At 43.1% G+C, this 14,946-nt stretch overlaps 1 protein-coding gene and 1 pseudogene across 2 annotated transcripts in view; both read right to left on the bottom strand.

Moving 5' to 3' along the window:
• Positions 1-5,314, bottom strand: part of LOC309868119 (lysM and putative peptidoglycan-binding domain-containing protein 4 pseudogene) — a 6,249-nt pseudogene extending 935 nt beyond the window's left edge. The window contains exons 1-2 of the transcript in view: positions 5,278-5,314; positions 3,752-3,936 (exon numbers count right to left, since the gene is read on the bottom strand). The product of the transcript in view is annotated as a lysM and putative peptidoglycan-binding domain-containing protein 4 pseudogene (transcript). The remainder of the gene's footprint in view (positions 1-3,751; positions 3,937-5,277) is intronic.
• Positions 1-14,946, bottom strand: part of LOC309867654 (multiple C2 and transmembrane domain-containing protein 2-like) — a 184,589-nt gene that overhangs the window by 115,358 nt on the left and 54,285 nt on the right. Inside the window, exon 2 of the mRNA XM_082736710.1 lies at positions 13,334-13,868. Coding sequence (XP_082592836.1) covers positions 13,334-13,798 — 465 coding nt within the window. The 5' untranslated portion in view covers positions 13,799-13,868. The remainder of the gene's footprint in view (positions 1-13,333; positions 13,869-14,946) is intronic.

Here is a 14,946-nt window from a genome sequence, read left to right as displayed (position 1 = left end):
TACAACCAGGCAGCAATGGGTCCTGATCCCAGGATGGCCTGAAGCATCACACGTCCTCCCCACTTAGAATGGAGGCCCCATGGCTCCTGCATCTGTGGTTCTCACACAGGCCTCTTTCTCCACCCATCCCAGCCCTCATGTCGCTTGACTGTGTATATAATTCATCTTCTCATTCATTCATCACGATCACAAGGGTGATTTCAGACACTTCGACCTTTCCTCTAGGCCCCCAGCACCACAGCCACTAGAGGCCCCTGGCCCTGGAAGGACCACCGCTGCCCAGACAGGAAAGGATCCCCAACCCTGTATGTGGGAGACCTGTTAGAAGACCGAAAGGGAGGCACCAGCAGAGGCTTCACTAGTCACCCTCCTCTCTGGCTCTTCATACCTCCCATGTTGCTCTATGTAAAAACACATCCTAGGGTATGTGGACAGGACTATCTGAAGACCGCGTTAGGAAGACAATCAGACTCTCACTCTACTCCCCCAATTTCAATGTTTGCCCTCATGCCTTTTACACTGCACACTATTATTTCCTGGAAGCTTAGCAACTCTTCTGCCTGATTTACAAAGCGAAGAGAGACCAGACACATCTTCACGGGCAGAACCAACAAAAAACATCTCCTGTCTGATCCTCTGCAGCCTGAAGACCCACTGGTAATGTCTCCCATTTTGCAGTCCCACAAACCTATCACAAACCTACCACTGTTGGGCTCAAAATTTCCATTCAGAGTGCACAGTTACTAGCCGAAGATTGTGGTGGCCCAGAATCTTCTATCACCAAGGAGAATGGTGGACGGATAGGGGCTTTAAAGCGTCACCCCTCAGAGGGCACACCCAACATGCTCTCCCCCAAACTGGCCTCTCTGTGCTTAATGATAACATTAATTAAGGGACAAAATGAGTCCACACAACCACCGTCATTTACACGCTATCAAACATGAGCACAGAGCTCTTACTCAAATATGTGATAAGTCTTCCACTTACAACAACATGGAAATTAAATGTGAAGAATGACATTAATTCAATATTATGGCTGGTTTTACTCACAGAAAAGTCACAGAACTTAAAGTTATGGTTCCCACAGCCACCGTAACTGTCACACACCATATATACACACCAACGAAGGAAAGTGATCACATAAAGAAGAGCAGAAATGCTACATAGGCACTGAGGACCAAGTTACGGCCGCTGGGGGACACATAACCTTGACTATTCCCTTCCATTCTGCATAGAGACGAAGGTATTATCCACTGAGTAGAAGTTAAATGATTTCACTTGTTTGTAAACCTAGTAACTGCATCAATGAGTTCTTCTTTAAAAAGAGCACAGTTATGTCTTTCCTCATAGGAATCCCTGGTATCCCACAATCACGAGGATATATTGTTGATGTTCTCAACAAGCATAATCAAGCACTCTGTTTTTCATTTGACTTTTGAAAAGTTAACACACAAAAATTGTTGTGTACAGCATTACAATTTTTAAGCCACGTATAGACTTGTGGGACCATGACAACAATCAGGACAGAACAGTTCTGTTCCCTGATAGCACTCATTCATTCAAGCCCATTGGGGTCCAGCCTGTCTTCCCCATGTAGTTTCACCTTTTCCAGAATATCCTGCACATGGACTCATACTGTATGCAAACCTGACATCTGACATATTTCACTCAACACAATGCCTTTGAAACCCATCCAAGTGGTCCTCTGCATAAATCGTTTAAACCTTTTTCATTGCTGAATAATATTCCACTGAATACATGAGCCATAATTTATCCAACAAGTGCGGGTTTCAAACATTTCAACCAAATGATTTCCAAGGACTCAGGGAAAGATAAATAATTTTGTATACCATGAACACCATCAATAGTTTACTATGACAGGGGCACCTGGGTGGTTCAGTAGGTTAGGTGTCCAGCTGTTGATTTCGGCTCAGGTCATGATCTCAGGGTTGTGAAACTGAGCCTCGCATCAGACTCTGAACAGGGCATGGAGTCTGCTTATGCTTTTTTCTCTTCTTCTCCCTCTGTTCCACCCCACCTCACCACTCATGCATTCCCTCTCTCTCAAACAAAAAAAAAAAAAAAAAAAAAAAAAACGAAAGAAAGAAAAAAGAAAAAAAGTTTAATATGACAAAACAGTCTAATTACATAGAAACATTAAAAAATATAGCACCGGGGCGCCTGCGTGGCTCAGTGGGTTAGAGCCTCTGCCTTCGGCTCGGGTCATGGTCCCAGGGTTCTGGGATCGAGCCCCGCATCAGGCTCTCTGTTCGGCAGGGAGCCTGCTTCCTCCTTTCTCTCTCTCTCTCTCTCTCTCTCTGCCTGCCTCTCTGCCTACTTGTGATCTCTGTCTGTCAAATAAATAAATAAAATATTTAAAAAATATATATAGCACCAACATTTTAGCATAAAAACTAGTATAAGGTTAGCCAGCTCTCACACAACTCTCACTGCTGCTTTTTGGGTGAGTGGTTTTGTGCTTTTGGTTTGGTTTGGTTTTTAAAGACACAGACTTTGCATTGGTATTTCCTTTCTACCTAAATAGAAATTGGTGGGAAGGTAGTATATTTTGCATTCTCTTTAGTTGAGAGTCCTCTATCTGCACGAACGCAGGTTTATTAAAATTCAGCAGGATATGGGAAGAAATGAGCATGGATGGGCCAATGATATAAAAAAGAAAATCTCCCCTACTCACTCACCAAGGATCTTAAGAGCAAAACACAGATGAGAGTAAACATCTTCCTTTTGTGTGCGCAAAGCGAGATCTTGTACAAATACCCCCTCCCATAGGGCTCATCGAACGCTCTCACCATGAAGAACACACAGGAAGCCAAATTATAAACCATGTAAACAATCGCTGGGCATTTAAACCTCAATAAAAGGAGACATAAACCAACATCCTAAAAAGCTAAGTGAGTAAAACGCTGGCTGAGAAGAGCACTTCTACAGTGTCTGAACAACACTCAAGAGTACGTCACTATAGCGAACAGTACATGGATACAGATTTACTTAACCACCGTACCCGCATCTAGGTTCCCGAGAATCGGACACTCTGGATGGCAGCGTTCATACACACAAACACCTACCAGACAAAGGAAGTAGCAAAATGCACGAAGGAGATGGGATGGAAAGACAGAGGAGGAAAGACAGACCCCAACGCAGAGCCTGGATACAGTGACAGAATCAAAACAACACACGTGGCGATGAGAGGACAAAATTAAGACGTCGGCTGAGAAAAATTCAGGTCTACTAAATGGCTGAGTTTATGCCTATTAAATTTATACACAACTTTTCAAGGGGCTATTGACTGTACAATCGTTGGCTACCTATTTAGTTCCCCCCCACACACTCCCAAGATTGTTCTCTGTAAGTGATTACCCCGGGATACTGAGATGCAAAGTAGAAGTCACAAATGCGTGCGTGCGTGTGTGTGTGTGTGTGTGCGTGCATGTGTGCATACATATATGCTCTATTCAATCACATGTCAGTATAAAGCAGTGGTCAGCAACGTCCAACCCACCACCTGCTACTACAGATTAGGTTTAAACTTTGGAACACAGTCCTATCTATTCATTGACATGTTTATCTATGGCTAATCTCACGATACTGTATGGGGGCTGGGATGTTGCAACAGAGGCTTGTGGGCCACAAAGCTAGACATATTTATTATCTGGCCCTTTGTGGAAAAAGTTTGCCAACCCCTGGTATAATCAACCTTTATTTTCACGCTCAGTAATATCTGTCCACTCACCTTGCATGCACTCTTTTCACGCTTGTTACCAGCAGGTAACTTAAAAGAATAATGGTCCCCATTACACTTTCTTAGCACTTTGTAATTTACAAATATACACATTCTCCTGTTAAGGGGTCCACAGGCTGTCATCAGTATCACCAATGTACGAATAAGGAAGCCGATGTGAACAGGATAATTGGTTGCTGAAGGGAGATTAAAGAGTTAGGCTTTTACTGGAGTGTACTGGGTCCTCCACTCTTTTCACAGTGCCAAGATCCAGGAGAATCCAAAATTAGAATGCCCAGCTCTGTGCGGGGGAGACGAGACTTGGGAGTCAGAAAGACCTGATTTCGAATCCTACTTGTTCTACTTCCTATCTTTGGGTTCTTGCACAATTTACTTAAAATTCAAGACATGAGAGCATCTCCAAAAGGGCCAAAAAAGATACTTACTTTACAGATTATTTGGAGAAAAATTAATTCATTGAAAGGCTGTCTCTGGGCCAGACACTTTACTAGGGTAATTGTATGTAGAGGGAACCAAATAGATGTGGTCCCATGAGATAATACTCTTATACTGTACCAAGCACAGGTCCTTATATGTAACCTCTCAGAAAGCGATACTGGTGTGGCCTCTCTGTTACTATTGCTGTCTTACTAGTATGATTGTTATTAAGGTGGGGGATGTGTTTAGGAAGACTGGAGGAAAAAGCTCAATGAAGGTGGTCAGCCAACCAAGTCCCTTCCTTCGTTCCAACCATCCCTTTCCCTCTGATACTTTCATCACAACAGAGCTAGAGGGCTGGTAATGAAGTCTCAGGACAGTGCCCCCAATCCTCACAAGCACAGCTCATCGACCTGTGCATGCTTCCTCCATGGCTCTCCTCCAAGGCAAAGCTTCTACTTACTGCTATTCCCAGGGTCTAGAGCAGGTGTTATAAGCACCACCTGTATACTACTTACCCCTGCCTGTGAGCAACACCATTATTGAGCCCAAAGGGATCCTTCTTAGCCCATTCTTTGGTACCCCCAGGTAGCCCTATGGTCTCGCAAGCTTGCCCAACAGAAAAGGAAAGCCCACATGACGCACACAGCCTCCAAAGTAACTCACATCCCCACCCACTGTCCCCTCACACTGCTGCCCTGCTATTCCTGAATCACACCAGGCACTCCTCTGCCTTCCTGGAGCCTGTACACTTACTCTTCTCTCCTCTAGAGAAGCTCTTTCTCCAGGCACTGACACACCTGAATTCCTTGCCTCCTCTAGGTCTTTGGGTAAATGCAACCAGGCCAGAAGAGGTCTTTCCGGACTTCTCTGTTCAAACACTCCCAATCACGTTCTCTGCTTTGTTTTTCTCTATTACACCTGGCCCTCTCTGAACATATCTGTAGCCTGCCCCCATTGGGACCAGGATGAGATTTCCAGGAGATAGTGAGTGTTTGTTCGGTTGATGGTTGTGTTCCTGTTGTCTACAGCAGCATCTGCATGTAGTAGGCACTCAACAAAGGAGAAAGGAGGGAGGAAAGAAGAAGAAAGAGGCCAACCCCACAGAAGATCCTGGAACACGGCTGACATGCCCATCTCGTGGACACGGGGATGGTGAGGAATGATTCTGGAGATAAATCACTAATAGTACAGAACACGTAACTGAAAGGTAGAGAAATTAATGTACCTGTTCAGTTGTGCCAGCTGTAAGCTAGTTCCTCCGTACTGCTTTGTCACTGTGCTTCTCTGTGGTCACGAAACTGAAGCTCTGTGGTTGCCTGGTAGTGTTTCTGGAAACCTCCCAAAAAGGTAAGGTACTTCTCGAAACCACTCAACTCATCTGCATAAGCTAGCACCAAAGCTAGTTAATTAAAACCTCAACTGCCAAATGAAATGTCAGGAAATCCCCAGTGAGTGACTACATGGACAATGTGGTGGTAGGAGGCAATAATCCTTTCATTCAGGATTATTAGTCGCTGAGCACGACAATAAGGCCATTCGACCACTATAATTATCCTTGCCTTTAAAAGGGCACAGTGGACACACAAAAATAACTACCTTCCTTCGAGGGGCACCTGCGTGGCTCAGTCGACTGAGTGCCCACGCGGCTCTCAATTTTGGCTCAAGACATGATCTCAGGGTGCTGGGATCAAACCCCGCATTGGGGGTTCCGCACTCAGCATGGAGTCTCCTGGAGCTTCTCTTTCTCTCTCTCCATCTTCCCTTCCCCCTGCTTGTGTGAGCTCTCTCTCTAAAATAAATAAATCTTAAAAAAGAAAAATCTCTCTTTGACTACCAACTTTTAGATCAGCGGCTCTGAGTCGTCTCATTTCCAAACTCCTGATGTACACAGAGATTTGCACTTGGATTCAGACAGTCCTGGATTTAGCTCCTGGCTCTAACACCAGCTTGATGATGTTAGGTAAGTCATTAAAGCTTCTGGGCCCTCATTTCATTCTGGGAAATGTAATGGTAGAAACCACTATAATAACTAATAAATACAAACATAATATGCAAACCATGTCAGGTGCTTGTGCCCTCAACCTATTTCTGAGCTAAGAGCCTTCCATTTTTTTGGGCCTTAAAATTTTGCATGAAACTCAGTGACTTGGCTTACTCCCTGCCTGAGCTGGAGCGGATGTGCCCTTTCCTGACCACCTGCTACATGACTCCTCCCCATTCACCTTGCCCAGTGATCCAGCACGGATCAGGGGCCAGGACCACCTCAGCTCTTCGTCATTGTCTTTGTGAAATCTGGGCCTATGCTCAACTCCACCACCATCAACACCAAGGAGGGGAACCAGGGGCAACTTTCTGTATTTTCTAAATACCTGACTTTATAAAGCAGAAGAGAGTATCTTATAAAATGAGTACCAGGGAAGGAAGTGAGAAGAACAAAGGCAAGGGGGGAAAAAAGGAAGAAAAAAGAAGCTACTCTACCCCTGGGTCTCCTTAACTGTATTTAACCTGACACTTAGGAATTCCTTTAGAGCCCGCCCTCCTTCCCCCAGGCCTCCATGTATCACCACCTTCCCCAACCCAGCGGAAATTCATGCAGCCCCACAGTACCTAGCATGGCCTGTGGCTTGAAAATCAGCTGTGGAGAAACATGAGTCAATATATTTCACGTAAGGGCCTGTGGGTGGCTCAGTTCGTTGATGTCCAGCTCTTGGTTTAGCTCAGGTCATGATCTCAGAGTCCTGACACTGAACCCCACGCAGGGCTCCACGCTCAACATGCAGAATTGGCTTGAGATTCTTGCTCTCCCTCTCCTTCCCACCACTTAAATGATTAAATATTTTAAAATCTGTGTGTATATATATATATATTTTTCCACATTAATGAGATGTGCAGAAAGCTGGAATGGAAAGAAAAAAAGGTATGGTGTCTGTTCCTCAGGAGCTCCCAGTCTAATAAGAGATGCCAACTTCAAGGGGCGCCTGGGTGGCTCAGTGGGTTAAAGCTTCTGCCTTTGGCTCAGGTCATGATCCTAGGGTCCTGGGATCGAGTCCCGCATCAGGCTCTCTGCTCAGCGAAGCCTACTTCCTCCTCTCTCTCTGCCTGCCTCTTTGCCTACTTGTGATCTCTGTATGTCAAATAAATTTTTAAAAAATCTTAAAAAAAAGAGAGAGAGAGACAGAGATGCCAACTTCTAAACAACCAATGAAAATACAAAATGGTGGAGGGGTTTGGCAATAAAAAAAGGTGCCCTTTACCACCTCCTATCCCCAAGTTTTGGTGATGACATCAAGCAGGATAAAACTGTAAGACCACCTTTCATCCATCAGAAGCCAGACATACAAAGTCATGTAAAGGAGACAATCTGGTTGCCAGGCAACCATGTGAGGTTCTCAGCCTGACTGAAAGTGATAATTACACAGCTAATCAAATAGTGTGTCAATCCAAAAGAGGACAAGGTCATGCAAGAAGACCTGGATAAAAGTTTGGACTTACTCCTGAACCATATGGAAGGAAGAGAGAGCCCAGCCCACAGGACTCTAAGAACCTTGGCCTCATGCCCTAGGCAGGTTGGCATCTGGGCATCATGTCATTGGCCCAAGCCAACAAAATGTGAGTATGTCAAGTCCTCGGAATTCAATCGCTATTGGGAGATGGATGGCTATCTACACTATTCAGTGCAAAACCTATCCATTCTCTTCTCAGGGATTTGAGTCCACAAAACAGTCTCCTATGTGACTTGTAATGCAAGCTGACTTCAGGGAGCCAATACACCCAACAAGCTCTCCAAAGTATTTCTATGCCCTGATATAATTATTGCTCACTCCACTTTAATGAAGTTGATGCTCATTATGATTTGACTTCCCAAATAACTTGACAATAATGACACAGTGAGCTGCTTATATCAAAATAAATATGAGAGTCTACATAGTATTTAATTCTCATTGCAAATGAGTCACCATTTGTCATTTCTAGCTCAGTCTCATGGGTATTGAGTTATCATGAGTTGGTACTCTGAGCCAGATGGCCAGTGGACAGTTAATACAGGTCTTGGAAGCTAGTGATCTTCTCAGGGTCTTACTCAGTGACACCTTTGCCAACTACTCATTTGCCTTCCCTTCCCTACTCCCTCTATTTTCTCCAAACCCTTTATCCCTCTACAGATTTCTAGAGAAAGCAGAATGAGGTTAGTGCTCCATGACAGCAAAAGTGACATGCTGTGTAAACAAAGGTAGGGGGAAGATACAGATTATATAGTCAGGAAACCCAGACAAGGAAAAGAAATGTTCAGCTGGGCTTTGAAGGATTGAGAGAATTTATGGGAGAGGAGAAGACAGATGTGAGATGGGTCACTGAAGATTACAGAGACCATGAGAAGCAAGGAAAGGGGAACAGTCTAACATCATTTCATGTCATTTCACAGGTGCCACCTGGTGCATAATGGTGATGTTGCCAAGAAACAATTGTTTGTATCTGTGAGAGCACTTCAGAGAGACAGAATTCTGCCAGAACCAGTTGTGATCAGGTTTCTGTGGACTATCCAGTGTGGTATGAATCTGGGACCCAAGAGAAAAGTCTGGAGAATCCTCTTCCAGCAAATGCATCCTTTATTCTAAAATGACTTTCTTCCACTTTGGTCTTAGGGATGGTTGAGCACCACAGTGAGACTGTTCCATACTTGACTATATCAGACGTCCATGTGGCCTCCTCATTCTCACATTCCTTTTTCCTCTTCCCTCTTAATTTTTTTCTTTGCTTTCTCATTCCATTTCCCCTAAATGTAAGCCCACGCCTCACTTCATTGCTGACCCTGACAGGAGTGGGAAAAAAACTGGAAGACACTCAGCCAACATCATTATCTAGGGTGTTACCCCACTGCTGCAGGTTGAGCCTTGAAGTTGCCCTTGGACATAAAACATGGGAGACAAACATCAATGGGTACTTGAACCACAGATGTTCCTTGCTTTACCCCTCCCCACTCTGAAAAGCTACAAATAATATCAGCCACACCACAAATACTTAGCAAACATCTTATTGTCTTTGTGGTACCCCAATATGGTGGAAGGAGATAAAAGGGGGATAGACAGAGCAATGCACTTGACCACATGTGATCCCATATGCCTGACTAGCTATAGCCCAGTCCACGCCAATCCTCATTGCTTCTCCCATATCATGAGAGTGATAGAAACCTGTCCACTATTCATCAGGAAGAAAAGAGATAACCTGTATCCTAGATACAGATTCACCAACCCCCAAACTCACATGACATGGATTCACCAGAACTTCCATCTTCATTGAAAAAAAGACAGAGACAAACACATTTAGATTTAAGGCTAGTATCAGACTTGGGCTGAAAAGTCTACACCTGTCTAAATCTCTCTGTTTTCAGTGAAATCATATAGATAGAAATTTCATTTACAGTATGTTTCTTTCCAAAAAATCCTAAACAAATAAAGAAATTCTGACTTTAATGAAATTATAAACTGAAGAGAACTTACAACAAAGACACTGATAAAAACTGTATGAACCTGAATGGATTCATTACTATCGTTGATTTCCTCATATGTAAATAGTGATTGAGCACATGCTCTGTGTCAGGCACACAGCAAGGCCCCAAGAAAACAAAGACAAATTAGACATGACTCCTTTAGACCTACCCACAGACCAAATTACACAGCCTAGTGGGGAAGATAAGCAAGGGAGTGGTAACTTCTATACCATGTAATAAATTTTAGATCCTCAGGTAGTGGGAGAAGCCCACTCAATATGGTGGAAGGGAGCTCAAAAGGGAGATAGACAGAGCAATGCACTTGACCACATGTGATCCCGTAGGCCTGATTAGCTATAGCCCAGTCCCGCCATCCTCTGCAAACCAAGCATATACGTAGCACTCAAGTGACCATGGGAGGATCAGTCTCAGTTTCTACTTTGCATGTCCTAGGACAGGAAAATAGAAGCAGAAGATTTGTATTCAAAAAAGAGGTTTAGAGACACCTGGCTGGCTCAGCTGATGAAGCACATAACTCTTAATCTCAAGGTTGTTTGAACCTCAGATTCAGAGCATAGATGACTTCAAAATAAAATATTAAAAAAAGAATTTGCTTTCTTTTCATGGGTGAGTTAAAAAGAAAAATTATTTAAAATAAATTATTCCAAGGGTTTTGCATTTATCCCAGAGATGAGAAAGTAACCACTACCAACCATCCATTTACCATCCATAAACAGCCCCTCAACACAGACCACCCTTCCTAGCACACATGACATCAGGAAGTTCCTCAAACACCTATGTCAGGAGCAGCAAAATGCTCACTACCTCCTAACTACCCCACTCACACTTCAGGTTGTGTCCACCATATTTCCTCACCTATCAAATCTACGCCAGCTTGCGCAAGCCCTCACGTCCTGTCACAATGTCTGTCCGTCCCCACGCACTGATATCCTCCAACCACCAGGCTGCCAAGAGGCAAGGCTTAGATGTTTTGCACAGACAGTTCCAATATCTTCTTGCCTCTTAAGATTCCTTTAGAGCTACACAAAGCTGTCTCTTAATACCTCATAACTTAAAGGCAGGGTCACTTTCCTAACCATCTCTATTTCTAGTCACGACCTTTATGATGCCTGAGTTAGAGTAGGTACTCGAATATTTATAGTCAGCAAAACAACTTCACGGCATTAACCTAAAAAACAAACAAAAAAAATTATTCTGGGGCCACCTGGGTGGCTCAGTTAAGTGTCTGTTTCTTGGTTTCTGCTCAGGTCATGATCTCAGGGTCCTAGGATTGATCCCCATGTCAGGCTCCCCACTCAGCGGGAGTCTGCTAGTCCCTCTCCCCCCCCCTCCCTCCATGCTCCTGCTTTCTCTCTCTCTCACTCATAAATAAATACAAAATCTTTTTTAAAAAAGTAATCATGGGAGCCTGGGTGGCTCAGTGGGTTAAGCCTCTGCCTTCGGCTCAGGTCATGATCTCAGGATCCTGGGATTGATCCGCACATTGGGCTCTCTGCTCAGCAGGGAGCCTGCTTCCCCCTCTCTCTCTATGCCTGCCTCTCTGCGTACTTGTGATCTTTGTCAAATAAATAAATAAAATCTTTAAAAAAAATGTAATCTTAAAAGAATTCTAATCTGAGAGTGTTAGCCTATCAAAGCCAAAAAACCCACACATTTTCTTCTGATCAGTTAATAATTTAACAAGAAGATAAACTTCAGTATCCAATTCTACATTGGATATAATTACCCCCTTCACACCGAACTATGAATTATGAATTATTTTTAATAATTCACCTGATTTATATTTTGATTACTGGAAAAACATATTTCAAATTTATAAACAATGGTAAAAACTGTAACATGGTTACGAAAAGAATTTCATAAAAGTAAGTGGTAAGGAAAAAGATAATTAAGTCATTGAATGGTTAATCGTGACTTATCATCAAGTTTCCAAAGGAAATCTGGTCACAATGTACTCCAGATATCCAAGATCCATTCCATAATGACACCCAAATATATGACACAATTAAATATAAATGTATGACACCCCAATATATAACAGTCCTTGGTTAAATAAAAAAATTTGGTTGAATAACAAAAATCCCAGTTGAAGATCCAGGTTTGTATGCAATTATAACAGAAACCTAGAGTCTCCACAAAAAAAATTCACTTCTTCCCTCAAAGCTGCAACCTACTTTAGTGTCATTGATGGGGAACTAAAAAAAAACAAAACAAAACAAAAAAAAAAAAACTGATTAAACCAGTCACCATGATTTACTAATCTGGGGACTGAATTTATATTAAACGTGTTCTAGATATACAAGATTTTCTCATAATTGTATTTGGCTATTTATCTCATCAAAATACTAAAGCATTAAAAAAAATCAATGAAACCATAAGAATTTGCATCCTTCAGGTTTTTTTTTAGAGAATGCAAGTGAAGCTGTCCACAGGCAAACATGCACACGTGTTCACAAGCACACACAAATGCACACACATACAAGTGAGACTGGAGCAAGTTCAAACCCTCTGACAGTCAAACGGAGACACACATTCATACATTTCTTAGGAAGATGAATATGCAGGGGTCCCTGGGTGGCTCAGTCAGTTAAGCGACTGCCTTCGGCTCGGGTTGTGATCCCAGGGTCCTGGGATCAGGTCCCATGTCAGGTTCCCTGCCCAGCAGGCGAGTCTGCTTCTCCCCCTCTCTCTGCTCATCCTCTCTCTCTTTCAAATAAATAAATAAAATCTTTTTTTCTTAAACAAATCAGTTTATTCTCTGATAGTTTTTGAAGTCAGAAATCTGAAATAGGTCTTCATGAGCTAAAATCACTGTCTGCACAGAAGAGTTCATTCTGGAAGTCTGAGGAGACTATGTTTTCTTTTCTATCCTAGCCTTAGAGCCACCTGTACTCGATGGTTCATGTGTCCTTCATTTACCTTCAAAGCCAGCAAGAGGACATCCAAAAATTGTACTTTGACTCCACGTCTTCAACCTCCCTCTTCCACATTTGGGGAACACTTTTCATCTATTTTATTTAATTATTTTTTTTTAATTTTTATTTTTTAATTTTTTAAATTTCTTTTCAGTGTTCCAGAATTCATTGTTTATGCACCACACCCAGTGCTCCATGCAATACGTGCCCTTCGTAATACCCACCACCAGGCTCACCCAACCTCCCGCCCCTCCAAAACCCTCAGATTGTTTTTCAGAGTCCACAGTCTTTCATGGTTCATCTTTTTTTAAAGGAATATTAACATGCATTTTTGTCTACCATAACACTGAGCAGTGGTGGAGACACACACACATACACACACACACACACACACACACTTAAAGCAAAAAGTTCGAGGAAAAGTTATGCTCTTAATTTCTTTGCCAGGAACATGGGAAAAGGAAAACTCATCCAATAGGGCTTTTAATGCCTTAAAGTATCCCAGAGAGGTTATTTGTAATAGTTTTAAAATACATAGAGGTCAACCCTAAAACGAATGGGAACAGTGGGTGCAATCAATATTACCTGAATTTAAATTCTTATAAATGACATTCTCTCCATCCAAGCGAACCACAAAAATAACTCCAAACCAAATCTTCCAAGGGCAAGGAGTACACATAGAAAGGAGAAAAACAGAAGAAGGAGCAGGAAAGTGCCCAGCCCTGGTCTCACCTCTGGCTCTTCCAGGGCCTCGTCTCCAGCCGGCGTCTTCGGCAGCAGATCCAGGATGCCATTGCTAGAAGGCCTCCTGTCCTCGGCGGGAGAGGCATAGGCCTCCTCGGAGTCCGTTTCCACCACAGGGAGGTAGCCGGCTTCTTCCTGGCTCCAGTCCAATTCCTCCTCAGACTGTTTCAAGGAGCTACTGCTGCTCTTGGGCAAGATCCCCGCCGTTGACAGGCTGCTGGGCACCGAGGTGTATGATGACTGGGGCCCAGAGTAAGGCCTGCCCTCTGGGGCCAAGGCCTCAGCCTCCAAGAGGTCAGGGACAGAGAGGCTGAGGCGGCGGTCCAGGGAACGCCTTGCCCGTAGGTCTAGGGGCTTGTTCGGGTTCTTTTTCACCCTCCTCTTGCTCAGGTTGATTAACAAAGGCCTGGTCCGCTGTTTCAAAGAGCCCCAGACAGACGGTTTATCCTCCATGGCTGCCTGAAGACCCAGGAAGTCACTCCATGAGAGAGCTCCTCTGTGTGGGAAACAACCGCAGCGGCTCCTAGAAAACACCATGTGAGGAGAGAGAACACAAATGAGCCTTCTGGGTAGTATCTAAGCACATTGAAGTGTAAGATGTGACTAGAAAATCTCACAGGTTCCACTAAGGGACTGAGATGGAAACATTTGGTTGGTAATGTTTACAAATACTTTCAAAGCATTTTTTTAAAAGATTTTATTTATTTATTTGACAGAGATCACAAGTAGGCAGAGAGGCAGGCAGAGAAAGAGAGAGGAGGAAGCAGGCTCCCTCCTGAGCAGAGAGCCTGATGTGGGGCTTGATCCCAGGATTCTGGGATCATGACCTGAGCTGAAGGTAGAGGCTGTAACCCACTGAGCCACCCAGGTGCCCCCCTTAAAGCATTTTTAAGACACTAAATTTTTAACATTTTTGTCAGAGGAGCCATAGAAAAATTCTAGTCATGAATGGAACTGTGAGGTTGATGTGAAAAGAATATTTCATAAGAAGACTACTTTCTCTGACTTAGTTCACTGCATTTAATGTCCTCCCTCCCAGTTCAGCCATGTTGTTGAAAATGGCAGGATTTCCTTCTATCCAGATGCCTAACTCATATCTCAATGTGTCTCACATTTTTTTTTATCCATTCACCCCTCAATAACTACTTAGATTGTTTTCCTCATCTTGGCAACTGTGAATAATGCTAAGGTGAACAAGGGAGTTAGGAAATGCTGATTTTAGTTTGGGAGGATATATATACCCAGAGTCATATAATACTTCTAGTTTCAGTTTATTGAGGAACCTCCAATTGTTCCCCATGTGTCTGTATCAGTTTACCTTCAGACAACAGTGCACAAGGGCTCTCTGTCTTCCACATCCTCACCAAAACTTATGATCTCTTATTGTTTTTTTTTTTAATAATGCCATGTAGAGTTGAAGTTTGCTAAGAGAATACATCTTCTGTGATCTCACCACACATACACAAAAGTTCTATATATGTGAGATGAAATTTACAAATTAACAAGCTAATATGTTAATTAACTTGATTGTGGTACTCATTTCACAATGCATGTAATTAACTCATGTTGTCTACCCTAAACACACACACACACACACATAA

Source organism: Mustela nivalis (assembly GCF_964662115.1).
Source record: "Mustela nivalis genome assembly, chromosome: 6".
Lineage (NCBI taxonomy): Eukaryota > Metazoa > Chordata > Mammalia > Carnivora > Mustelidae > Mustela > Mustela nivalis.
Note: the sequence above shows the minus strand (reverse complement) of the source record. Positions and strands in the feature narration are given on the sequence as shown.